Source organism: Haplochromis burtoni, unplaced genomic scaffold (genome assembly GCF_018398535.1).
Source record: "Haplochromis burtoni strain Fernald_Lab_line unplaced genomic scaffold, NCSU_Asbu1 Contig_18, whole genome shotgun sequence".
NCBI classification, from domain to species: Eukaryota; Metazoa; Chordata; class Actinopteri; order Cichliformes; family Cichlidae; genus Haplochromis; species Haplochromis burtoni.
In genome coordinates, this window is record NW_024582379.1 from 3120967 (window position 1) to 3147284 (window position 26318).

Below are 26318 nucleotides of genomic sequence, written 5' to 3' on the forward strand. Positions count from 1 at the left end.
ACATGAATGAACAATAAATGTTTGATTTTAATGTGGCATTGTGTTCATTCCTCTTCTCAGATTACGGATGATTTTAAGGAGATTTCATCAGTAACCTTTTCATATCTGATTGTTGATTATAACTATTTTTGTCACACTGGTAATATTAACAACAGCTGAAGTTTAAAACCAATAACAAAGATTTGACATGCTAGTAAATATTGGGGAGCAGGAGCTTTCAGTCTTTCTTTACTGCAGTCGTACAGATGAACATAGACCACACATGCAGCAGGCATTAGTTTATGGTTATAAATTGTGAGCTGAGGCAAATCTAGAGCGGCAGATGGCATATTACAAATACAGTTAGGTCCATAATTTGTTGAACAAAGACAACTTTGATTTAAATACACTATAAGAATGACTGAACTCCAGACATTCTGGGGTCTCTCTTTGCCCTCAGTTTTGTTTGTAATAACTGAAAAGCTGGTCTATCAGGTGATTTCTTTCCCTTCACAAAAAATTTGGTTCCTTTATCAGTATGGATTGGGCCATGTCATATCTACTTGCATTTTCCAGTGCTGTCTGATCAGTTTTCAATATTTGGCTGAATCAGAGCAGAGTGTACACCTCTGTACCCTTAAGAATGCATCCTGCTGCTTCTATCAGCAGTCACATCGATAGCAACTACTAGTGACCCACTTCCACTGGCAGTCACACATGCCCATGCCATAACGTTGTGTGGGGAAAATCCCCGCAGGTTCTGAAATACTCAGACCAGCCTCTCTGCCACCAACAACCATGCCACGTTTAAAATCACTTAAACCACCTTTCTTCCTCATTCTGATGGTCAATTTAAACCTCAGAAGGTCTACATGAGTAAAAATGAATTACTGCCCTGTCAGTGGCTATGTAATGGTTAATGTATCTGTGTACTTCAAACATCTTACTTTCCATTGAATAAAGATACATAAAACAAACAAACAAACAAACAGTACATTCAGCATGCCCGGCTTAATGCTGAATAATGGACATTTGTAACGATGTCAATACGCATGAGCTTGAAACCACAAAGAAGAGGTTCAAAAGAACATTTCTAACTAGAACCGTTTTAATTGCAGCCTTTTGTGCATTTTATATATATGAATTTTGCAAAACTTACCTGGAAATTTACAATAATAATAATAATATTAATAAACGCTTTCAAATTATTAATGACTAATTCAGACAATTAAGAAAATAACACTGAACATATGAACCATGCATTGTTACCACAACATATATCAGTGACACTGGCGATATTTTAATATTTTCATTTAACTTTTTTTTGTTTTATGTATTTTGCTGTACTGCTTATTATTTCCTGCTTGTCGCTAAGGCGCCACGTACGGCCGGGATATTTTAGAGCCTACATTAGGAGCATAAAAGGTAACGAATTACTGATATTTCGACATGCGCAGTTCGGCCTGGAGACAACGAGGATTGCTGCCTTCACAGACAATTTTAAATATGACCAGCGTCTTGAAATCACACGTAGAACTGCTGGAACAGAGGAGTATGCGTTTCTCTCAGTTTTCTTACTTAGCGTGAGCTAAAAAAACATAAGCACTGATATTTGTTTAAACACCCAACGAACTGCTGTTTCATCATACACGACTCCAAGTATCGCCAAAATTATTTTACTTCCAATAATCACCGGTCCTTTAAAAAAATGAAAGGGGGTATTTACACGTTTTCCCTCGTATTTCGTCATGTCTCTGTTTTACATCTGATAACATGCAAAAATGTCACGTTTTACCGCGGATGAGGACATTTACGACTTTTCGCGGGTATGTGAACGCGGCAGAAAGTTTTAACTGTCAACAAACTGCGTTCTCGCTCAGGTTCCTGTTTGCTTAGGTAAACTCGTCTATCTGCAAATTAGTCCTCTCGGAGAGTGAGAGGACATGAAAATATGTAAAAGTCCTGCGGTGTAGATAAAACTGAGCTCAGGCATGGAGAACCGGGCTGTGTCGGTGCTGGACAAACCCGCGGCGGTGCTCACGGTTGTGGATGTGTATGAGATAGCGGCGGTGCTAGGGCAGGAGTTTGAGCGGATGATAGACAAGTTTGGCTGCGACGCTCTCGTCGCATTGGTGCCCCGAGTGGTTCGGGTCCTGGAGCTACTGGAGGCGCTGGTGAGCCGCGGAGCCACTGGGCAGGAGGCCGAGGACCTGCGGAGGGAGCTTGACAGACTGCGGCAGGAGCGGAGCGACAGACACGAGCAGGAGAGGAAGCACCAGAAGGTCAGTGTTTCTACTTCCACCTGTGTGTGTACCTGTTTATGAGGCCTTGTGTCAGGTGAGCAAAAAGGATATCAGCACATTTTATAATTCAGCTGTTAGTGTGGAAAAACAGAATAAAGTGGAGAAAATACAGCTAAAAATGTTTGTGGATGCCTATTGAAGCTATCATTTGTGTATTTTCCTTCAGTCATAGGTTATTGTAGTTAACTAAAACTAGATGTGGAAAAATATTGTAACTTCTAAAATAAAAACTAGAAATACAAAAAAGGGGAAAACTAACTGGAACGATTTTCTGAACTTGGAAAACTAAACTAAAATAAGCATAGAGATTAAATATTATTACAGCTTGCCGGATGAGGCTTTGATTTAAGTGTCTGGACTGTGAGTCAGCTGCTTTTAAACACTTACATGTACTGATTTTTCCTAAATATAGTCTCTGGCACATGCTCTGCACACAATAAAATTTAAAAAGACCAAAACAAATACTGAAACTAATAAAAACTAAACTAAAGCTAAATATTTTCAAACAATACTAACTAAACTGATACAAGAAAATCATCTCTGGAAACTAATGAAAAAATAAAACTATAACAACTATATTCAGGTAGTGGCATTTAATGAGTTGCTTTGAGCACTGTTTGTATTATTTAACATTAGATTGCTGCAGTAGGATGACCATTTCACATCCATTACATAACTGCTTTATAGCACACTGTCTAATGAATCAAACAACCTCCTATCATGTATAATAACAAGACCGGACCTTTAAGACACATGTTGTGTATGCTTGAGTATTTTAAGTACAGATTTTGGGAGCAATAAACCAGATGTGCGGCTGGCCTTATCCAGCACAATATTTCATTTATTTTAGCTGTGGATTAGAGCCATTAGCTGCACAGTTTACACAAATAACTCTCAGATTTACAAGAAATCAGCCCATCTGAGATAATAATTTGTTTTCATGAAAGAAGCAGTGGCAGAGACGCAATTTTTTTTATAGGGTTGAGAAAATTACTTACATTTTCAGTGACAAGAAAATTAATTTTGTTGCCTTCAGTGTTGCTGCAGGCCAAAGAGGTTTTGTTTTTGTTCCCGCACTTCTATCATTTCCTGATGCAGGTGTAACCAGTACTGAAATACATAATCATTTTTTAAGCAACTCTCCAATGATCAAAAAGCAAATCTGGAAGCACTGCTGAAATAGAGTCCCACGATGCAACCATCAGAGTGTGTGTGTGTGTGTGTGTGTGTGTGTGTGTGTAAAACCTGAGTTTTTAAAATGATGAATTCATTTTTTTAAGGGGAACAAAGTTTTCCAAACTTACCTGGCCCTGTGTGTTAAAGTAAAAACTCTCTCTCCACAACCCCGTAATTAACTATCATTAACCACATTTTTTGTGGTTACTGATAGTTAAAGCTGAGTTCTGTTTCCAGCCACACCCAGGACTGATTACTGTTAGACCTGTTGAATCAGGAAATCGCAGTCTGTCTGACAAAGTGAAGAAGCAACAGCAACAGCAACATGCCACGATTCAACGAAACAGCTGAGAAAGAAAGTTACTGACGTCTATCATTCTGTAAAGGGCTACAAATCCATTTCTAAGGCTTTGGACTCCAGTAAAACACAATGAGAGACATTATACAGAAAATAGAGAAGACTTGGAACAGTGCTGAACCTTTGCAGAAGTGACCAGCCTGCCAAAATGACTCCAAAAGTGCGTCAACGACTCATCCAGGAGATCACAAAAGAACTCAGAACAACATCTACAGAACTCCAGGTCTCACTTACCTCAGTTAAGATCAGAGTTCATGATTCCAGTAAGAAAGAGACTGGGCAAAAATGGCATCCATGGGAGAGCTCTAAGGTTACAGAAAACCACTCCTGTGCATAAAGAAAACAAAGTCTTGACTCACATTTCCAAAAAATAAATAAATATATATATAAAATTCTGTGGATTGACGAGACAAAAGCTGAACCTTTTGAAAGGTTTGCGTCCCATTGCATCCTATGTTAAACTTACACAGCATTTTAATCAGAAATGGTGGTGGTAGTGTGACGGTCTGGGGCTGCTTTGATGCTTCAGGACGACTTACCTTAATTAATGGATCCATGAATTCTGCTTTCTACTAGAAAATCACGATGAAGATGTTATCTTCATGTAATGTTAAAACTGCTCGATCTAAAACATGGAAAAATAGTACACACACATCTGACCCTGTAACCTTGTTTTATGGTCATGTGACCACTAGAGTCTATCCCCTCTTTGAACAAGTGGCGTGAAACAGCATGGACAGGTGGCCAGTGCCGCTCAGAGCTAACACAAGCACACACTCTAATTTTCACACTATTTCTTCTCAGCTTCAAGCACTGGATGCACAAAAGCTGCGTTTTCTTGTGATTAGTTATCAGTTCTTGGTCATTTCTATTCAGTCTCAGGATATTTACGGTGAATCAGGACTAAAAAGCTTTTTCTTATTTCTACATGTAGATGCAAATTAGACTTTATTTTGATTCACTGCTTGTGTGGAGCACAGTGTGATAGGTTTGATCCATCCTCATAAAGTAAGGGATGATCTCTTTTGATAAAAGAAAAAAATCTAACATGCCCCTTGCTTCCTTTTTTCCATTTATAGTATTAATGGGTCCAGTACTCCATTTGAAGTGTCCTCATTTTTGTGCTCAGGAGTTGGAGTTGCTGGAGGATGTGTGGAGAGGAGAAGTCCAGGACCTGCTTTCTCAAATCACTCAGCTTCAGGCGGAGAACAAGAGGCTGCTGGTGAGCCTCTCACTTAAAGAGACACCGGTCACAGAGGAAGATCTGCAGAAACATGAAGGTGAGTTGATTACCAAAAAGCTCTCGGCCAGGGTTTAATACACAAACCTTGAATAAGAAAACAGTTGGTGTGTTACATCTTAGTGGAAAACTCAAGGGATGTATGCTCGTAGTCATGGTCAAGATGGCCTGCTATAGTTCAAATCAAGCATCAAAATAGAGAAGAAAAGTGATCTAAGTGACTCTGAACATGGCATGGTTGTCGCCGCTAGATGGATTGTGTCAGTATTTCACAAACTGCTGATCTGCTGTGATTTTTTTTTTTCTTCAGGCAACCATTTCTAGGGTTTACAGAGAATTGTTCAAACAGAGAAAATATACAGTGAGCGGGGGGTGAAAATGTTTTGTTGATAACAGAGGTCGGAAGCAAAAAACCACACTGCTTCAGGCTGTGAGAAAGGCAGCAGTAACTCAAATAACCACGAGTTACAACAAAGGTGTGCAGAAGACCATCTCTGAATGCACAACATGAGGAACCTGAAGCAGAAGACCACACTGGGTGCCACTCCTGTCAGCTAAGATTAGAAAACTGCTTCACAGGCTCCTCAAAACTGGACAACAGAAGATTAGAAAAATGTTTCCTGCTTCCTTAAACCCCACAGTCTACCCGAGTGCTCTTGCTGACCGTATCCATCTCTTTATGGACAGATCTTAAAACTCAGATCATCTCAACCAGGTTTCTTGAAGGTGACAGTGAGATCACTGTACTCAAATGACCTCTACAGTCACCCCATCTCAGTCAAACAGAGCACCTTTGGATGTGGTGGAATTGGAGAGTCACATCATTGATGTGCAGCTGACAAATTTGCAGCAACTGTGTGATGCTGTCATGTCAATATGATCAATTCAATTCAATTTTATTAATACAGCGCCAAATCACAACAACAGTTGATTCAAGGCGCTTGATATTGTAAGGTAAACCCTACAATAATGCATACAGAGAAAAACCCAACAATCATATGACCCCTGTCAGCAAACACTTTGGCGACAGTGGGAATGGAAACCTCCCTTTTAACAGGAAGAAACCTCCGGCAGAACCAGCTCCAGGGAGGGGCGGCCATCTGCCGCAACCAGTCGGGGTGAGACAAGGAAGACGGGATAAAAGACATGCTGCGGAAGAGAGACAGAGATTAATAACAAGTATGATTCAGTGCAGTGAGGTCTATTACAACAAAAATCTGTGAGTGGTTAGCATTGTTCCTTACAACAAGAAGATCCTGGGTTCGAATCCAGCATCTGACCTTTTCCTCCCTGTGTCTTTGTTGGTTCTTTCTGGGTACTCTGGTTTCCTCCCACAATCCATAGACATGCAGTTAGTGGGCTTATGTTAAATAATGATTCCACATTGTCCATAGGTGTGAATGTGAGTGCGAATGGTTGTCTGTCTCTATGTCTTAGTCCTGCGACAGGCTGGCAACGTGTCCAGGGTGTATCCCGCCTTTCGCCCTATGGTAGCTAGGATAGGCTCCAGCCCCGAAACCCCCCTTGTGACCCTGTTTTGGATAAGTGGAAGAAATGTACAAAAAACTAACATCCAACACGAGAAAATCCACTGTGCAAACTGGTTGAAACTAAACCGAACTGAAAATAAAAACTCAAATGTTATTACAAAAAAAAATGCAAGACTGTAATAATTCTGCTCTGACTCTTAATTAGATCAGTCTTGGCTGAAAATCTGAAATGTGTTTCATACTCATAACAGTCTGCTGTATGTTACACACTGCCACCCTGGGCATTAGGCTGTGCAGAGAGAAAGCCGGGAGCTTGTGAAGAAGTCTATTTTTGAATCTGACTAAAATATTGCTCTGTGTGGAAGTGCTTTTATACTTACTGTCAGGGCTGCAGCACATGCACTGGTTATAAGCACACAAACAACAGGATATTACATGACGTGACTCCTCTGGCCACTGACACCTTATCTGTCTCAAACATATACATCTATGGTACTTTATTTTCTTGAATCTCAAAGCCTAAAAATAACCAGGCTTTGAACATTTGTGAAAGTTTCTATGTTTTGGGAAAATAACCTATCATATTTTACTTTAAATTGAAAAGTTAAATATTTTTATAAATCTTTTGCACTCTTTTATTTTGTGTATTAATACACCAAATTAAGAAGGTGTACACCATGGAAATTGTGTCATTTAATAGTTTTAGGCGTTTGCTGTTTAAAACAAATGACTGTGACCCTGGTGTTTAACTGGAGGATTTACAGTACACAGTGCATCCGTACTGAAAAATATTCCTGTGGATTCGTAACTCTTTAAATGTGATTGTAGTTCTGTTCAGTTTCATGCTGGTAAAAGTTTTTAGTGCAAAATCTGCCCGAGTGCAGAATTTCACTCTGTTTTGATTTTTTAAAAACCTATTTTACTGTGCTTATTTGAATGCTTATGTAACCCTTCTGTGAGCATTAATTAATTTATTTGGATTACAGCAGGAATGTCAGAGAAAGAAAAACAAGTGATGAAGAAACTTCAAGACTTGGTGGATAAACAGAGAGACGACATCCGGGCTAAAGATCATGAGCTAACGCTAAAAAATGAGGATATCGAGGCGGTGAGGATTCATAATACCTGCATCTAAGAATATATGTACTATAAAACAAAAAACAACAACTTTGTTTTACTAGAATTCATGGAGCAAATTCTCTGAACTTCAGCTCCAGCTGCAGCAGCATCGGCTGATAAGGATGAACCAGGAGCTTCTTCACAGGATAGGACTGATGGAGGCCCAGGGCAAGACCCTGATTCAGCAGAGGGCTGAGCTGGAAGCTGCAGCCCAGGCACAACACCAGGAAGCGGGGGCTCTGCGGCTGGAGGTCACCAGGCTGAAAAAGGAGCTGCGGGAGCTGGAACAAGAGATAGAAGTCGCTCAGACAGAAGAGTTGCCTCTGTCAAATTCTGAGATTTCTTCACCTGCATCCCCACTGATGACTGTAAGAAAAAATACCTGATATTTAGCAGATGTTCAAACTATTTGTGGGTGGGTTTTTTGTTTTGTTTTTTGTTTTTTGCCTAAGTGGCTTTTATGTGTCACAAATCTAGTCTGCAGCAGCAGCAGCTCACCTTTCTAGCTCCTTCAAACCAAATTCAGTGTGGGTGGAGTGTGGGGCAGATCCAGACTTTCTGGAAAACTGTTTCGAGTGCGACAAGAGTCTTTCCTTTCTCCGAAAGTCAGCAAACAGAGAGGATAACAAGGAAGACGGAGATGAAGAGGAGAACTCAACAACATTGTTGCTGGTAATGTCCACGTACACTTTACTATTTAGCCAGTGCTGCTGTGTTGTGTTATAGCAGAGCTGCCATAAGACTGTTTACACTAAATAGTCGTTATCACCTTGTCATAGTGAGGCACAGCAGTCAGCTGGTACCATCTTTAATCTCACTACTCACAGATGTATCTGGTTTAATCTAATTTAACTTCAGGTCAGTGGTTCTCAAACTGTGGGGTGGGCCCATTGCTGGGACACAGAGCCACTGCAGGTGGGACATGAAGGACCAGGGTTAAGTCATAGGGTGAAACTAGGAGACCAGATTTTTGGGACTCCAGTGAACCATGAAACCATGATCTGTTCCCTCTATACGTGCTGGCCTCCAGCTCACACTGAAGTGGTTCGAAGCTGAGTGTGAGGCAGCGAGAGTGAGAGCAGTGGGTCAGGGATGAGATGCTGCCGCTAGTGGTGGAGTTAAAGTATCTCGGGGTTTTGTTCATGGGAGAGGGGAGATCGTCAGACGGAATTGGTGCTTCGAGTGTGTTTGGGTGAAAAGATCACCAAGCTGTCGTTTTGATCTAGGTCCCCACCCTCACCTGTGGTCACACAGCTTTGGGTAGTGATCAAAAGAATGAGATGGTGGATATAAGCAGTGGAAATGAGTTTCCTCAGAAGGGTGGCTGGCCTTTCTCAAAGGAAGCCAGCTGAGGTGGTTCAGTATCCAACTGGGATCAATTGTGGGCGAGGTGTTCCAGGCATGTCCTAATGGGAGGAGGCCTCGAGGTAGACCCAGGACAGGCTGGAGAGATTACTTCCCTCAACTGGTTTGGAAATACCTTGGTATCCCCTGGATGAGATGGAGGAGATGACTGGGAAGAGGGAGGTCTGGACTTCCCTGCATAGGCAGATGTCTTCACAACCCGACCCCAGATAAGCAGCCGATATTGATGGATCTGTAGTTTGTTGATGCTACCGTGGGATAATGAGGTGTGCGTAGCCATGCCAGGATACTGGCATTGCCACAGTTTTAAGGGAGGAGCAAGGTAAAAATAGTTTGTCCACACTTTGTTACTAGCTACGCCTCATTGGTGCTGAAAATGATCAAGCACTGGATGTTTAAATATGCCTGAAGTGATGCACAGCTGGGAGAAGATTGTTTCACCGTTTAGCTAATCTGCCATAACACCATGACATTCACTGGACTGATGTTATTGTTAATGCTCATATCACAATGCCAGAGACATTAGACAGGTCAGCGTAGGCAGATTCAGACAAACTTTGTCATGTAGTGTTTCCTTAAGGCGATGAACATCTGTCAGACATGACCTTTTTTTGTTAAATGCACAAGAACGGCGACTCATGGTTAAAACTTTGTTTGCTCCTTTTTCTGTTGTACATTGCTGGAGAAAACCAGTTTCACTTCAATAGCATAACCAACCTCTTTCATTTTATAGTATCTGTTTTTAAGCTGTGCAGTAGAAAGAATGAATATTTGTTTTGAATGCAGAATGGATCGACGGATGAAGAGCCAGAGGAGGACTCGGACAAGCCTCGCTTCACCCTGCAGGAGCTGCGGGACGTCCTGCAGGAGAAGAATGAACTCAAAGCTCAGGTGTTCCTGCTGCAGGAGGAGCTGGCATACTATAAAAGGTACGACTTCCTTCACAGGCATAAAATTTGACTCGGCGAGGATGCAAAAGCTGACATTGACCTCCTCCTTATCCTTCAGTGATGAGCTGAACACTGAGGAGAACACCGGCTCCATTGTCTCCTCTCCGTCTCCTCCTCCGAGCTTACCTGTGGCTGATCAACGTGAATCAGGAATAAGACGCTTGTGAGCGATGAGTTTGTTTGTTATGGTTTTCTTACTCCTGTTATTTCAAATATTAGTACTCTGCTCCTGTGTAGGATAACATGGCCTAATAATACATGACTCAATAATACTGATTTCACATAGTCTTTACATATGATGTGTTTTCTCTCTTTTCCTGTCTTGACAGGATCTTCACAGCTATTATGCCAATGGTGGCTGCCGGTTTGATCACAGACGATCCAACATTGTTGCCAATCAGAAGACTTTCCTTCGTATGACCTTTTTTTTTTTTTAAACCACACCATCTCAGCACGAGTTTTCTGACCGACACGCCTGGGTTTAATGGCTCCGATCCTTAATTATTAAAAACTAAAACCATCTTGTGTTTTTACATTTAAAAATGTGGCAATTTAAGGAATTGATGTTTATTTTGATGATACTTCTTGTTTTTATTTTTGCTACTTTGAGCTTTACATAAACTTCAGCAGTTAAAATGTGAGGCAAATGGCCATATCTGGACCTTCTCAGGTGTTTTTATGACCTGTCACAGTCATATTTTATGTCTTTGGAAAGTCACCACCTGTAAGTGCTTTGCTTTATGCAGATATACTGAGGGAGACTTTTGATGCTGCACATGTCAGACGCTTTATATTAGCATTTAAGCTTCTTATTGCATGGCTCCAAATACATATACACATATACAGAGTATTTGTTGAGACTATAAACTGAATGTCTTGTTTGGTTCATGTTGAGATGCATCTGATAGCAAAGTAAGCACATGATCATGAAAGTTGAAGTGCCTTTATTCTATGAGCTCATCATGAAGAGAGTGCGCTTCTGCTAATCACTACAGCCTGGCACCAAACATCGTGGTGTACACTGGCAAGTCTTAATCTCCAGGAGAAGTATATTCCATCACAAATGAATACTCTATAAATACTATCATAGCTACTGGTATGTGCCAGGATGCACAGGGAAAATAATGTTTGTTTGAAATAAAGTAATAAAGTTTTATTTTTAAACTTTTGAATTTTTTTGGTGTCACAATGAAGCACAGTCGATATTTTGCTCTTTTTAAAAAAATATCTTCATTAATTTTGCAAAATTAGCAAGCAGAAAGAAAGCAAAACTGAAAAAGGAATAACTAGGGAAAAGAGCTCCTGTTGTTATGCATAGAATACCATTTGACCATTAAAAACATATCCAGACACATTAATGCTGAATTAATGATTCACAGAGCAGTGGAAGTGCATTTTATGGGCATTACAAACCATTAACTATGTATAACTATTACAACTGTTAAGCACTGTCCTTACTTCTGTATCATAAAAATACTAAAAGGGCCATTGCTCTCAAATCAACCAAGCCTTCTGCTCAGCCATCTTTAATTTGCATAAACATTTCATGGTCCAAAATTTGAACATTTGTAATGACAGCTGAGATATTTTAGCTTCATATATCAGATAATTAATATAGCAGACCTTCTTTTCCACACATTGAAATCTGAAATTATGTCTGGACATAATTATTTCAACAACTATTAAAGTTAAAAACCTGAAAATTCTACTGGTTATACTTCTCATAAAAACGAGCCAGAATTAGCCATACATCAAAATTTTTCAATTTACTTGGTAGTTAAAATTTAAATTAAAAAAAGGTCAGTAATCCTGCAAAGTCCCATAATTGAGCACACATAAATAAAACTTCAAATTGCTAAAGATTTCTGAAAGACATACAGTTGAATTACACAATACCATGATATTTTTATTCAGTTTATATGCTAGATTAAGCTACCCCACAAAAAGTACACAAAGATCGGAGATGTACAGTTTCTGAATTCCTGAAACAACTATTTTCCCAGATATGACCCACTGGAGCACAGATGTGGGTTAAATTTTATCCGGAACAGCCTTAATGTACAAAAACTTGTACTGAACAACAGTATAAAATGTAAGAAAATATTTTTTGTTTATTTTGTGTCATTTTTGGAAAAGTCATCAAATTTCAATCTTAAAGATTTAGGATATTTTTCTCCCAAACCTTTTGTTTTACTGTAGTTAGTCAGCTAACCAGAGCCACTAAAACAAAATACATGAAATCACGTGTTTTCTCAACTGATTTGATTGAGAGAAGTTCAGAGAGACTATATGAAGAGTGATCTCTCACTCACAAACTGCATTATTTTCCTTACAAACCGACGATCTATGATCTGGCGGATAGCCAGAGCCGAGTGAGCGCTCTTGACTTGTACACGATCTTTGTACTCACCTGTCGCTAGGATACTTTGCCCTCCTCTGCTGTCCGACAAGTCACGCCATTGGTGCGTGAGTGATGGGGGAAGTGCTGCTTCTCCAAAGTTAGCCACCTTCGCACTGTACGAGCCGAAGACGAGAAAGAGTGAGAAAGAGTGGGGTTTAAGGACTTATGAGTGGCATCCGGGGGAAAAAAGTCGAGTTTATTTCGGCCGTCCCGCTGAGTCATGGAGTTTGGTGAGGAATCGTCACCAGCTCGGGCTTTCGAGAAGGACGCTTTCGAGCTCACCGTGGAAGATGTGTATGATATCTCGTACGTAATCGGAAGAGATCTGTTAAAAATCAGCAGCACTGGCGAAGAAGTGTCAGACCTACAGTTTAGGATAGTCCGTGTGTTGGAAATGTTTGAGACTTTGGTCAACAAATACAACTTGTCTCTGGAGGAGCTGAAAATGGAGCGGGACAACCTCAAGAGCGAACTGGATAGGATCATCAAGGAGGGCTCCTCCAGGCCTGGCGCGGTGAGTTTGACGCTCTATAGTTCAGGCTCTTGTCAGATAGAAGTAGACCTTTAAATATGGCTTTTTGTTCCTTTAATCACAGCAGACTTCGGGACCGAACCAGCTGGTGGTGGACCTGACAGACCCCAACAGACCCCGTTTCACTATGCAGGAGCTGAAGGAGGTGCTGCAAGAGAGGAACCAGCTGAAGGCTCAGCTCATGGTGGCCCAGGAGGAGCTTCAGCTGTACAAGAGGTAACCGGTGTGAAATGTAAAGTTCACTCTGGCTTCTAAGAGTACATAAAATAATGATAAATCTTTATTTATATCAGAAACATGTAACTAATGCACCAGCTCAGTGTCAGTACACCTGAAGACTGTGCGCTTGTAAGAGGATTTATTGATGGGCTGCTGTATAATGCTATGTCAGACTGGCTTGAATCTCATATCAGTTTCAACTAGAATTACACTGAGTCCATGGGGAAATGCATAAAATGATCAGCCACTCTATTAGGTACAACTTGCTAGTAGGTTGGACCACTTTTTGCCTTCAAACCTTTAATTCTTTGTGGCACAGATTCAGCAAGGAGCTGGAAACATTCCTCAGATTTTGATGTTGACATGACAGCATCACACCATTGCTGCAGACTTCTGGGCTGTTAGAGGCTGTTAGATTTGGTGACTGTGGTTGCCATTTGAGCTGAACTCACTATCATGTTCAGGACACCAGTTTGAGATGCTCTGAGCTTTGTGACACGGCCTGTTATGGAAGCGGCCATCTGAGGATGGGTACACAGTAGTTATAAAGATCAGGTAGATGGTTTCTACGATGCTCATTTGGTACAAAGAAGCCCAAAGTGTGTCAAGAAAATATCCTCCGCATCAGTATACCATGACCACCACCACATGCCTGAACCATTCAAACAAGGCGAATTGAGCTGTGTTTTCATCTTGTTTTATGGCAAATTCTGACCCTGCCATTGCAGTACAACTCGAGATTCCTCAGACCAGGCACCATTTTTCTAATTTTCTGTTGTCTAATTTTGGTGAGACCGTGTGAATTTGAGCCTCAGTTTCTGATCTGAGCTGGTCTTTATAAGGCTAGCCTCTGTAAACCATAGAGATGGTCACGTGGGAAAATCCCAGCAGATCAGCAGTTTATGACCTACTCAGACTAGCATGTCTAGTTTGACCCCCATGCTACTTTCAAAGTCACTTAAACCACCTTTCATCTCTGTTCTGATGTTTGGTTTAAAGTAACACCTCCTCTTGACCAGGTCTACATGCATAAATCTATTGTGCTGCTGCTATGTGATTGGCTGATTAGATATTTTTGTTAAAAAGCAGTTGAACAGGTGTACCTAATAAAGTGCCAATGAGTGAATGTGACTATGTAATTATAACTTTGAGCGCACAAATATAAGAACCACAATTAACTAATGAATGCAAAAAGATATATGCATATTATAGAAGCCTCACATTTCATTGTCAGTCACATCATGTTTTTTTTATTTGTTGTCATTTTAAAGCAACAAGATCGATCATGTCTCATAAAATGAAATGTTAGCCTGTCTTATAAAATACTCTTAGTGATCATAAATATCCCCGTTCTCCTGCAGTGGGATCCTGCCACAAGCTGAACCAGCCATGGTGGAGGTGTCTCCATCTCCACCATGGCAGGTGGAGACACCAGCAGCTACAGAGCACAGAGCAGCCATGATAAACGACACGAAAGAAGAGAAGACGACCATAGGCAAACTGTGAGTAACAAGCTGGGTCGGTTTACCAACAAAAGTATTTACAGATGACTAAAAATAATATAAAGAAAGCGGAAAAAAGGAAGTAAAAGTAGGCCTTGTTTTAATCCGTGCACCTCAAATGGAAAGGATTCAGAAGAATTCTGAGCAGCAACCACATGATGCTGTAATAAGCTAGCGGGGAGATTGTTCTCACAGCCCGTCTCCTGTCTCCTAATGATATACTTGTGACTGGGTGAATTCATGCTGACGCTCAGGATGTTTGTCTGAGCAGTGAACGAGACGCAGAGAGAGAGTACGCCTCTGCCAAAATGCTTCCGTCAGTAATCACAGCCTCCCGTGATGCAGCGTTGTTTGCGTGCTCCATGTTCACCAGCGCTCCTTCAGCTAACTCTGACCTTTCTGTTTGTAGGTTTTCATTCAGGCGAAAATGAGAAGAAAAGCTTTCACGGAGAACTGACCATGTAGGAGACAAACAGGATTTGTCGGCACAATTAAACTCCTTTTGTACTTTTTTAAGAAGTATTTGTCAGTTTTAATAAGCATTATATTTTGTACTAATTTTTAACCTAAGATGTTTTTAGAGTAGACATCTTTTAATTCTGTAAAAATAAGATATGGAAAGGAAACTGGAAAGTATTATTTAACAAGTGATGATCATGTTAGATGTTCAAGTTTATAATTATTTATAAACTTGAACATCAGCTTTTTTTTTCTTTTCTTTTTTTTTAATGAGCCATGATAAGGTCTTTATGTAGGCACATTCCCATCACTCATCTCTATGTTGTTAATGAAGGTAAAATACCCAATCAAAATCTAATAATAAATTTGATTGTACTTGTGTTTTGTCTCAAGTTGAATATTTAAAAAGCTTTTGTTTTATCATATTTTAGCCAGATGCCAAAAATATTGCTAATACACAAATTACAGCATAGATTTACAGGCTTTAATCAGCAGATTACAAGGCTTTGTTCTTGCTGAAGTCCTCTTGTTGACTTCTGTTTTGTGTGAAGAAGGGTAGGCGGGACAAAAAGGTAACCCACTCTCAGATTTCACTGAACTGTCTTTAGCTTTGTTGACAGTTCAGTTCATGCATTGATGGAAAAACCTGGTCACTCAGTATATTTAGATTAGTCACCAACCACCACATCGTAACACTGCTCCCACAGGCTCGTACTGTAAGCTTGACTGCTACATCACATCATCCCCTCTCTTCTTATCCTAAGATGCCCATCACTCTGGAACGGAGTAAATCTGCACCCTTCGGACCACATGACCTTTTTCATTGCTGCAGGGTCCCATTTTCTTGCTCTCTAACAAATGAACCCTTTTCCCCCCCAATTAGCCTCACTGATAAATGGCTTTAACACTACACACTTGTTTAACCCAATCTCAAGTGCTAGCTGCATGTGTGGAAATATTCCTACTTTCACTCTTAAAGCCTCGTCAGGTAAGTTTTAAAGAAATTTTGTAGCAAATTTTGCTTTTATCTCCGAACTGCACTAAAGAATGTGTGGACATATAACATGGAGGGACCATGCAACATAGTATTTAGAATTCAGTATCTGCTGGAGACCATTGCTGGATACAAGCCCCTCTACATGGGCTTTTATTTCTTTGTGCCCTCCTTTCCTACGTCCTCCTGCCTCTGACCTGGACATCAATTTCAGTACGCTATGTTGACGGATGTTTCAATTGCTAAAATAAGTGTAGGAATTAGGAGATTTAAAAAGGACGGAAGAGGCACAGATGTAGATGTTATTATACAGGTATTAGGTGAAATAGAGTTATTTGTATTCATGTTGTTTTAAGTTATAAAAGATGACAGAGTAATTACACTTTTAGCCTTTTACCATTTAAGATTTTATATAAAAATGCACCACACTGCATCATGTTGCGAGTTTAATTTTGAGGTGACAGTAGCGCAGGAGGTGGAACAGGTCACCAATGGCGCTTTAGACTGCAGGGCTAGAGACTGGACTCAGCGGAGTTGTTCTCCAATGTGTTCATTGTATGAATGAAGCAAGAATGACATGTGTTGCATATGGGAACCAGCCCATAATTAAGTGGCTCTAAATGTTAAATATCATCACTGTAATCACAGTAGTGGCTGGGCTATAACGGAACAATTCATAATGTACCGTCACTTTGCAATTTCAACAGAAGGTCTCATGGAGAAGAAACACTGCTGTAGTAAGTGAAAGAAATCTGCCAACATGACTCTCTGGGCTTAAATTGAAAGAAGTAAATGTGTATAAAAATAAATAAAAATCTATAATTTAATTACTTTGGTGTGCTGTGAATGGCCCAGGCTGTAAAACCTGTGAAAATATAGTTTAAAAAAAAATAAAAAAAATTATTCACAATGTTAGAAAAAGCCATCCCATGGGTCACATTGGAGTCGTCGCCAGGCCAATTCAGGCTCCTGGCCTTATGTTTGAAACCCCCGATGCACGATATGGTCTTGTCCCACCTGGAGGATAGTAGATGTGTCCCTTATTTAGTTATCGAATGCACCACCAATCATGTCACGGCAGGAATGAAGACCGCTTTATTCCTCAATTTACAGCACATGTAATAATTTACAAAAGCTAGAATGACAATTACTAAAGGAAACCCCGTTCACAGTGCAAACCTGCTTCTCAAAGAAAATGACTGCTACATTTCATAAAGATATAAAATCCTGATAAAATTTTGCAAAAATATACTTCACCAGCTGAAGTTTCAGCATCTATACAAAATAAAACATTTCAAGTATCACATCTTTTTCCATAAAGAAACTGGACAGCAGACGGGACAAATTCATATATTAACGGAAAAAAAAAAGAAAGTCAAGGTCTCAGTGTTTGAGCCATGGGTGAGCAAGGATTGAGGCTTTACTCCGATCGCCATAATCGTAAAGCAGCTCCTCGCCTGCATTGATGTCTCTGGAGGCGACCAAGATCAGGTGAGGCGTTCCATCGATGGGGTGAAGCCTCGTCTGGCAGTTTCCAGTTTTACAGTGGTTGATCAGCCTACCGAGCCGACTCGTTTCCTTTGTGGCATCAACACTGTGATACACAGATACAGACATGACTGTCACAACAAGTCAGGTGTCCATACTAAAATCACAGCTATTAAACTTTTGTTTTTAATTCTAGGAGATGTCTTTCGCATAATAAATGTCAGCTAGAATAAAGTTTTATAACAGTGCTTTTTGTGTTAAAGAAATAATTACTCATCCTAAAGAACAGACATGCTCTTATGATTCTAAAAAAAAAAAACAAAAACAAAAACAAAAAAAAAACACAACCCATGTACAACTAGAATTTCGATTTCCAGGAAGACAAAAATGATACAGAAAGTTTGGAGGAGGGAAACAAAAAAAAAAAAAAAAAAAAAAAAAATAATTAAAGGTGAATATATACAGGTCTATGGTGAGACGCCAACACTGAATAAACTGATGATTAAAGATTAATCTCACATACTTTGTTTGTGTGCACGGGTGTGAGACCTCTTGCAGAGCGATGCCATTTGGACTTACCAGTAAGTTTTGGATTGATACTGGAAGTAGTACATGTAACAGCCTGTTTGAGGATCCTCAGCGTACTGGGCCTCTCTGATTTTAGCTTCAGCCAGGTCCAGCAGGTCTCCGTGATACTCCACGACAAAATCTCCCCTTTTGAAACCACTCACAGCGAATACCCCTCTCCCCTTGCCGTCTATGTTTTTGACCTGTTCACAATGGAAATGTACACTGGATTAGCAAATGTTGCTTAACCAGCATTCAGGGATCATGTCTGCATGCAGAGTTTTGTAGTGGCACAAATGTAAACATTACCTCCATTCCTTCTTCAATGTCATTCTTTATCAGGTCATCGAGGTGCTTGTGTTGCTCACTCTGTTAACAGTGATTAGATCATTTAGTGTTTTTTTTTTTTGTTTTTTTTTTTTTTGTTTTTTTTTTTTAAAGAGAACATCAAGACAACTTTATATACATTTTTGTTTTAATAGTCCCCCCCCTCCCTTAAGAATTGCTCGACAGCCACTCCACAGAGACCATTTCCAATGAGGCTTCAGTGATTTTAAGGGCCAGATGTATATCTCAAGTCCTGTGCGTACACACGCACGCACGCACGTACGCACACTGTTTTCTTTACCATTTTTTCATAGATTCAATTAAAGAAACTAATAAATTATGTGTTATTTAACTGTTTCTTTGCCAACTGTGTAGACAACTCATGGTTCATCCCTCGAGTTAGGTGCCTCTTCTATGCTTTAATGAGTCATAGGTCAGCATTTAGTGGCTTCCCCCCCCAAAAAACCCAAAAAAACCCCCCCAGAAAGTATGAAGTCCTTTCAGGAATCTGGAAAAGTATTAGTCAATACAGACCTTTAACTCTGCATTTGTTTTTCTGTTACTGCGCCTGATGGGAAAGTAGTCAGTGACCTTTCTGTTTTGAAGAGGTTTACTCTCCATCCTGAAAACAAGAGACATCAGAGTAATAAGTCATTATGCTTGTGCAAGTGAGTGTGAAAGAGTCCGTGCCCCCCCCTGTGTTTTTAATGAGACTGGCACGTTGGTGACATGTACTCACTTTTTTGCTCCCAGCTTGTGTCCATTTCTGCCCCGAGACTTGGATTTTGGGACACTGCCATCTGTTGCAGACCTGACGTCAGTATGCGAGGTGGAGCTTGGTTGCTCAGAGGCCTTTTCTCTTGTTTCATCACTATGACAAGCCATTTCAGCCTTCTGGACTTTGGATACCTCAGCTTTCATTTTATTGGGTGAGCCTTAAACACAGAAGAAACAAAAACACCACAATTATTTAAGAAGAACAGGTCAGTGAGCGCTACTACTACTAGTAGCCTGGAAAGTTGTGTAGCTCACATGAATGCTGATGAAACAGCAACTAAAAGGACAACAGTGAAATAACAGAGTAAGTGCTTAATTTACGAATTTACCTTTTTTCAGTCTTGGCATATCTGGTTTAGTTGAATCTGAATCATTTCCTTCCTGAATGAGCGTGCTTGAGCTGTCACTCAGAGGGGACCTGGGCTTGCTTGGAGTCCGTAGACTTGGGAGAACTGTCTGCACGTTACCTTTACAACCCTACAAAAATCATTATAAACATGGGTCATAAAAAGAAAGCTGTATGAGAGTGATCTGATACAATAAACAAAGTGTAGCATTTCATCACTGTTCAGAAGCTTGTCTAAATCTAGAGACATGTTGCACACTTAACACTGTGCTTTCCAGCACCTTTGAGAACAGAAAGCAGATTTTATCCATCGCTTTAATCCAGCCGAGTCCAAAAAAACAAACCATGAACAAATTGCAAAAACTGCACGGCTTGGTCTGGCAACTAACAAAGACTCTGTCCATAATCAGCTGTTTCTCATTCATTCAATACTTTATAACATATATAAAAGGGAACACTAAACTGAGATTTTCTGACAGGACTTGCAGGAAAATCTGCTCACAATTTAACCGATTCAAATATCCAGTTTAAATCAAGTACAGGAATGTGGATGCAGCAATCTAAAGTAAATTAGGAGCATACATTCCTGCCCCATAAAGTGCACAAACTGTAAAAAAGATGAGGCATTAATATTTTTCTGCCATTTGCAAGCCACAGGCCTAAATTTCAAATTGCTCAAATTAAATGTTCAAGTTTTTCTCCCTCTCTACTTGTGTCAAGCTGAGTTTCTCTCACAAGAATTCACTAACATGGTCAGTGAATCCTTGTACTACTGTTGGTCATTCACTCAGCCACAGAGAAGGAGTAAGTTATAACATACAAATAGCTGAACTGAAACCAGGTGTCCATTGTGGCCGGACTCTTGAGTAAGGACATGAAGGACCTAGAGGGAATCTCATACTTATTTTACATCCACTAGCTAGATAAAGCCCACTTTGATTAGCTATTTTGTAACTATCAACCCAGTTACTTTGGTGTAGCATGAATACTCAGAAGGGAGGTGTTTATCAGTAAAGCTAAAGCTGTAAAACCTATAAAATTAAAGTTAAAAGTCAAAAATGTAGGTCTTCTTTCAACCTGTCCAGTTGGGCCGTACTGGAATATCTGCCGGGCAGCTTCTGGTCTCCGGGCCCTTATTTTTGAAACCCCTAGTTCACAACATGAAGCGGAGGATTTACCCCTTGCAAGAGTAACACTAATTGGTTTACCAGAAAATGTGAGCTTCCTGCTTTGGAGATGCATAAGCTGAGGAGAGCCTTGTTACCTTGTTATTTGCTGGCTTGTTTTCCTTTGTCTCCGTCAGTGAGGTTACTGTATCTTCAGCAGGGTTCTCTGGCTTTTTGTCGGCTCTCAGCACATTTTTCTTCCCTGCATAAACATAGACATGAATAAATTTGAGCTCTTCTATCTAACAATTCATTGACATATACGACAAAAAAAAACCCACTACCGCTGAGTTTAATTTGTAAACAGCCACGTGTATTTTAACAAACCTAGTCCCTTTTTTTTTTGCGCTAACTAGCATTTAGCAGTCAGCTACTACACAAACAGCAACACGTCTCAGTTACCTTTTGCCATGTCAGTACACAAATAAAAATCCACAGAGGACGTGGGAGCTGTTAAATGCAGTCCTGTGTCTTCTAGTTCCTCACTGTACTCAGTTCACTGCAACAACAACGACAAATATCAGACCGCATCACTCCGGAGAGAGCGTGGAGGATTTAAAAATACTACTCCGCTTCTCATTGGCTCTTAAGTACAGACGGGAGGGGCTTGGGTTTGAAAACAGCTCTCTGATTGGCCCCAGCTGACTACTCTGCGTGTTATCGGTCTCTTTGCAAAAGTTTTTCTCAGTGGCATTAAATAACAGTTAATGATAATTATTTTAATAGCAACACAAAACAATCTGTTTTGCCTGTTTACCTGTAAAGAGCTTATAAATCCAAAAAGTAATATTAACGGAATATAACATCGCAAAGATAAAAATAAAAGACAACAACTTACAGCTAGAGATCATGATTTTTACTTAGATATGGCTAGAATTGAGCACAGACCCACATTTGCTTTTTAAATAAAACTTTCTAAATAAAACATCCTATTAATGTAGAGAAAGAGATTTTTACTGACATCTAGTGGCAAAAGGATGTAAGAGGTACTGTTAAAAATTATGCAGACGTACTGGTCTGAGTATTGTAAAAAAAAAAAAAAACAACTGCTGATCCGCTGGGATTTTCCCACACAACCATCTTTAGTGTTTTCAGATAGTAGTCTGAATGAGTAAAGATATCCAGTGAGCAGCAGTTCTCTGGGTTAAAATGCCTTCTTGATTATAGAAGTCAGAGGAGCCCAGACTACTTTGAGCTGATAGGAAGGTAACAGTAACTCCAATAACCACTTGTTATGGTATTTCCTTGGCATACTTTATGCCCCTTGGTACCAACTGAGTATTGCTGCTGAGCATCCCTTTATGACCACAGAGCACCCATTTTCTGATGAATAACACACCATGTCATAAAGCCAAAAGCATCTTAAACTGCTTGAGTACTCAAATTGCCTCCACAGTCACCAGATCTCAATTCAATAGAGCCCCTTTGGGATGCGATTGAACAGGACATTTATATCATGGATATTCAGCCTACAAATCTGTGCAATGCTATTATGCAGGTATGGACCAAAGAGGAATGTTTCTGACACCATCTTGAATCTATGTGAAAAGAATTTAGGTAGCTCTGGAGGAAAAAGGGATCTAACTGGGTAGCAGCAAGGTACTTAAAGTGTCCAGCAACTGTAATTCATTTCAATGCAATTTTTCAGCATCCTATAATCAGTATAAATAGAAGCAAACGTTTTTTTATGTTCATTTGCAATAGGTCCACTTATATATTACTGTGTTCTGGTGACACCTTTAGGTTTCAACATGAAGACATCCACAGATCAACTTGTCTCTTTTTAAGCTTTTTCTTGTGAAATTCAAATATGCTGAATGCTCCATGGCTTCCAAAATTTTTGCCATCCTACTTCAATCTAAAGGTAAACGAAGCAGACCCCCCTATTTAACTCAAGTTTAGACTCACACGAATAAACAACCAATCACACATAACTTTATTTTAATCCTTATGTGACACACTGATACTGTGCCTGTCTGAAGCTAAACAAATAAAATCTTGTTATTAGAGCTGACAGCACTTCTTCAGACTGAGGCTTTACAGACACAACGTGCAGGATCATTCAAGTATCTCTGACCTCACCGACCACACACACACACACACACACACACACACACACACACACACTCATACAGTGTCATTTCCGGGCTTGGAGTCTGCAGCCAGCGCTTCTTTCAACAGTCTCTTTCTCTCCAGGTTCTCGTTGGCCTTCCTCCTCTTTTCTTGCTTCCTGAGCACAGACTCCTTCTTCTTCATCACAACTTCACTGAGCTCTCCTTTGTACGCAACGTCGAGTTTCTCCCTCATAATCTCTCGGGCACGTTTTCGATTTATGTCCACAGATCTGGTCTGGTGGCACTAGAGAGGAGATTAAGAGACAACAAACAATATCAAAGGTATTCCAGATGTACTGGACACCATTACACGATTAACTATTGGTGAACAAAAAGCACCTTCACCACGATCCCAGTGGGGATGTGCTTTAGCACCACGCAGTTGCTGGTTTTGTTGGTCGCCTGTCCTCCGGGTCCAGATCCTCTCACAAACTGCTCTTCGAGCTCATCCTCGACCAGGACAGGAAGGTCTATCAGGTCCTTTTTACCGGCTGCCAACACACACCTGAGTCCAGTGGGAGGGGGTCTAAGCAGCAGAGAGCCTATCCATGTGAGCCGCATGCGCACAAAGCTGGTGATCGGTACAAACACGGACATCACATCACAACACACCAGACCCTAACAGAGAGACAGTTTTCATTTCTCTAATCCAGAAAAAAAACAACAGGTGTCACAGGCTCACTCTTTCAGAGTCACGCTGAGCCTTTGTTTATGTTCCGGTTTGTCTTCTTTACTTCCGTCGTTGTGTTTTTCTTCGCGGACTGAATAGTGGGTATGCTGACTCTACAGCGCCACCACGTATCACTTAGCCACACTGGTGTACTTGAATAAGCGATTACTCTATTTTTCTAAATATTATCATTATTACTTTTCAACTTTAAGCTGTGATAGTGTTGATGGAGAAGTTTAGAGAAGGTCAGAAGGAGTTGGACCGTGTCTCTGTGGATATAGAGAAGGCACATGAAAGGGCGCCAGGAGAGAAGCTGGTACTGTCATGAGTGGGAGACAAGTGTGTGAGGGTGATGCAGGACAAGGGTGATCGGATGTCCCACTTTACGCAGGACTGGACAGCATTTTTATCCTTTGTCCTCCTGTCCCACATTCTGATTGGTTCTGCAGGGCATACACTTTTCTAAAATCTGACTTTTACTTCAATGTATAAAAAGGTTAGGGCTTTTGTTTTATTTTGTTTTCTATATTCCAAAGAAGGTTAGATTTATCATGCCTTACCGCTCACCAAAAAGTCACAAACTTTGCTGATTTGATTGAATATGATGGGGGGGAAAACACAAAGAAAAGAAAGGGGCGGGGGGGGGGGGGGGCAAGTAGGGTAATATGCATACATCCAAGCTGGAACCCAAAAAGTGCTACGAAACAGAAAAGCAGTGAAATAAAAGAAAATACAAGCATATATAAAGACTATTGCATAAGGTGACAGCCAAAGTTTGACCAAAATTGGGTCATGTAACAGGACAATGACCCAAAGCAGAGGAAATCTACAAAAGAATAGTTAAAGAACAAAAGTTAAAGACCAGCCCTCAGTCTGATTTAAATGCTGTGTTGGGACTTTAAGAAAGCTATGTATATAAATGAGTGTCACCTTCCTCAATGAACGACACTGTGCTCTGTAGTGAGATTAAGGAGCAGGTAAAGCAACATTGTAAAAAAGTGTGGCCTGAAATTCCTCCACAACATTGTGAGAGGCTAATAAAGTGACACAGAAAATGAGTACTTCAAGTTATTGCTGCTAAAGGTGGTTCTCCAAACTGCTGAATCAGTAGGCGTGTTTAGTTTTTCCACAACAGACTGCATAATTTTGCTTTTTTAGCAGCTGTGCCAACTGTAAATGCTTACACAGCTCACGTATATGTTTGTTATGTCAAAAATGTTATACTGCTGTAGTTCCTACTACAGCAGGAACTATAATAAAAGCTTTTATTGTGATGTAATTGTCAATAGGTTCATAACCATGCAAAGTAACTTTTTGATATGATTTCCTGGTTTTACACAATACATATATACTTCATTTAAAAATTTCCACGTTGTTATGTCTTTCACTTCTCAGTGTCCAGGCAAAACTTGTGAAAGAGATTCATTAGGTTGTCATTTCTGTAGTAATAACACAAAGACATAATAAATGTCAATAAATAGTAAAAAAAAAGACTGCAAAACGGTTTCAACCAATTTTCCAAATGGATTGTTAAATGGACTGTGATGTAATGCTTCCTGTTTGTCCCTTAACAATGACTATAATTAGTAAAGCAGGAAACTTATGTGGGTCACAGGGAAAAGACAATGTCTCCAATGACCTGTGATGGCATTTCTTTTATAAACTAAGTGTGGGGACATTGAATTTCGAACATCTATTACTCTATCGTTTTTCTTTGGACATTTGCTGCATCTAATTTAAGGAATAAACCAGCGTTGTGTTTACACATAACAAACAACCTCGAAAATAATCTGTTTTAAATTGTATCTTTAAGCCCTTTGTTACAAGCAACCTGTTGCAAAAATATCTCATCTGTATAAACTTGGATCTATAATCTAAAACAACTGCCACATCTCAGCATGGTGTGCAGTGTGCCCTTAAAAAATTTGAGGAAACTGAACAATTGGAGGACAATTATACTGCAGAAATATCTACAGTGGTGCAGAAAGTCATGTCCTTAAAAAACAGGAGCAAAGACCTGAGAGCCGAGAGATCTATCTGACCCTTCAGTTGATCCATTTACCTTTCACTGAAGCTTCACACGAAATGGTCTTTGTGTAATGACTTATTACACAAGAACTGGACTGAAAATGAGTGGCAACAGGTCTTATGGAGTGAAAACTCTCTCTATCCCTTATGTACTGCAATTCCATGTATATTTGTGTGTGTATCAGTAAATCACTGCATCTATTCCTCATTTTTCCTTCTAAAATATATATAAGGGTGGTTCAAGGGAACAAAATCTAAAAAACTGTTAAATCAAATCAGTCACCTGCTTGGAATGCCACCAGTTTTATAACAGAGCTTTTTTAAAAATAAAAAGAGATTATTTTAAACATGTCATTTCAACTCGTTAATTCGTGATTCCAGTTTTTGTAGAATACAAACAGGGCAGAGTAAGTGTATCAGAAATGTGTGAGTCAGTGGGTATCAGTATGTTTCACCGTGAGGGCATTAACCTTTGTAACTTCACATCCTTTACCGCTTATGTCTGCGGAAATACGTAACCACCGGTTTGACCAGTTTCGAGCGTGTGCCCTGCGGCCAGCAGATGGCGCGTTACCTCACAAACCCCGCTCCGCCTGTAGTCAAGCTAAAGGATGGAAAGACAAACACCGGAAGTCCCGAGATGAAACCTTCAAAAAGCTGACACAATGGCGTTAGTGGTCCCGTTCATTATTGGTTTCCTCCGAATAACACGCCTGTTAAGTCCTGAATTGATGCGAGGCTGAGCCAC

The 26318-nt window shown here is 40.1% G+C and overlaps 5 protein-coding genes across 10 annotated transcripts in view; 3 read left to right on the forward strand and 2 right to left on the reverse strand.

Annotated features, from left to right (window-relative positions):
• The first annotated feature begins 1749 nt into the window (after positions 1-1749).
• On the forward strand, positions 1750-12035 carry LOC102298685 (RILP-like protein 1). 5 transcript variants are annotated; one of them, XM_014331626.2, is made up of 8 exons: positions 1756-2261; positions 4946-5096; positions 7536-7654; positions 7728-8033; positions 8143-8337; positions 9817-9959; positions 10039-10143; positions 10310-12031. In XM_014331626.2, exons 1-8 carry the CDS (start codon positions 1971-1973, stop codon positions 10398-10400), a joined length of 1401 nt encoding a protein of 466 aa, XP_014187112.1. In that variant the 5' UTR covers positions 1756-1970; the 3' UTR covers positions 10401-12031. The 5 variants fall into 5 exon arrangements, with proteins under 5 accessions (XP_042074314.1, XP_014187112.1, XP_014187117.1 ...); XM_014331631.2 differs by having other exon boundaries at positions 1762-2261; positions 7758-8033; positions 10310-12029; XM_014331623.2 differs by having other exon boundaries at positions 1763-2261; positions 7533-7654; positions 10310-12028.
• A 369-nt stretch (positions 12036-12404) lies between these two features.
• Positions 12405-15473, forward strand: rilpl2 (Rab interacting lysosomal protein-like 2). 2 transcript variants are annotated; one of them, XM_005916280.3, is made up of 4 exons: positions 12405-12895; positions 12978-13129; positions 14494-14634; positions 15044-15473. In XM_005916280.3, exons 1-4 carry the CDS (start codon positions 12602-12604, stop codon positions 15063-15065), a joined length of 609 nt encoding a protein of 202 aa, XP_005916342.1. In that variant the 5' UTR covers positions 12405-12601; the 3' UTR covers positions 15066-15473. The 2 variants fall into 2 exon arrangements, with proteins under 2 accessions (XP_005916342.1, XP_005916343.1); XM_005916281.3 differs by having other exon boundaries at positions 12981-13129.
• A 1686-nt stretch (positions 15474-17159) lies between these two features.
• kmt5ab (lysine methyltransferase 5Ab) lies at positions 17160-21297 on the reverse strand. The gene is made up of 8 exons (XM_042218381.1): positions 21161-21297; positions 20857-20960; positions 19576-19723; positions 19209-19404; positions 19004-19091; positions 18452-18511; positions 18155-18345; positions 17160-17681 (listed from the first exon to the last, which is right to left on the reverse strand). The coding sequence occupies exons 1-8, from the start codon at positions 21168-21170 to the stop codon at positions 17471-17473; spliced, it is 1008 nt and encodes a 335-aa protein (XP_042074315.1). The 5' UTR covers positions 21171-21297; the 3' UTR covers positions 17160-17470.
• mtrfr (mitochondrial translation release factor in rescue) lies at positions 21157-23630 on the reverse strand. The gene is made up of 2 exons (XM_005916292.3): positions 23212-23630; positions 21157-23116 (listed from the first exon to the last, which is right to left on the reverse strand). Exons 1-2 carry the CDS (start codon positions 23467-23469, stop codon positions 22886-22888), a joined length of 489 nt encoding a protein of 162 aa, XP_005916354.1. The 5' UTR covers positions 23470-23630; the 3' UTR covers positions 21157-22885.
• A 2558-nt stretch (positions 23631-26188) lies between these two features.
• Positions 26189-26318, forward strand: part of LOC102300359 (membrane-associated phosphatidylinositol transfer protein 2) — a 41115-nt gene continuing 40985 nt past the window's right edge. The window contains exon 1 of the mRNA XM_042218383.1: positions 26189-26318. This exon is cut by the window's right edge and continues 26 nt beyond it. The gene's annotated coding sequence lies outside the window, so the exon portion shown is untranslated.

Excerpts from the sequence above, each read along its gene's own strand:
- LOC102298685 (XM_014331623.2), top strand. The coding sequence starts at position 1,971 with ATGGAGAACCGGGCTGTGTCGGTGCTGGACAAACCCGCGGCGGTGCTC. Across the intron at positions 5,097-7,532 it reads AGATCTGCAGAAACATGAAG|CAGGAATGTCAGAGAAAGAA; the intron begins GTGAGTTGATTA and ends TTTGGATTACAG. Across the intron at positions 7,655-7,727 it reads AAAATGAGGATATCGAGGCG|AATTCATGGAGCAAATTCTC; the intron begins GTGAGGATTCAT and ends TTGTTTTACTAG.
- rilpl2 (XM_005916280.3), top strand. The coding sequence starts at position 12,602 with ATGGAGTTTGGTGAGGAATCGTCACCAGCTCGGGCTTTCGAGAAGGAC. Across the intron at positions 12,896-12,977 it reads GCTCCTCCAGGCCTGGCGCG|CAGACTTCGGGACCGAACCA; the intron begins GTGAGTTTGACG and ends CTTTAATCACAG. Across the intron at positions 13,130-14,493 it reads GAGCTTCAGCTGTACAAGAG|TGGGATCCTGCCACAAGCTG; the intron begins GTAACCGGTGTG and ends GTTCTCCTGCAG.
- kmt5ab (XM_042218381.1), bottom strand. Across the intron at positions 19,405-19,575 it reads TATGCCAAGACTGAAAAAAG|GCTCACCCAATAAAATGAAA; the intron begins GTAAATTCGTAA and ends TCTGTGTTTAAG. Across the intron at positions 17,682-18,154 it reads TATCAATCCAAAACTTACTG|TGTTGATGCCACAAAGGAAA; the intron begins GTAAGTCCAAAT and ends TGTGTATCACAG.
- mtrfr (XM_005916292.3), bottom strand. The coding sequence starts at position 23,469 with ATGTCCGTGTTTGTACCGATCACCAGCTTTGTGCGCATGCGGCTCACA. Across the intron at positions 23,117-23,211 it reads CCACTGGGATCGTGGTGAAG|TGCCACCAGACCAGATCTGT; the intron begins GTGCTTTTTGTT and ends TCTCCTCTCTAG.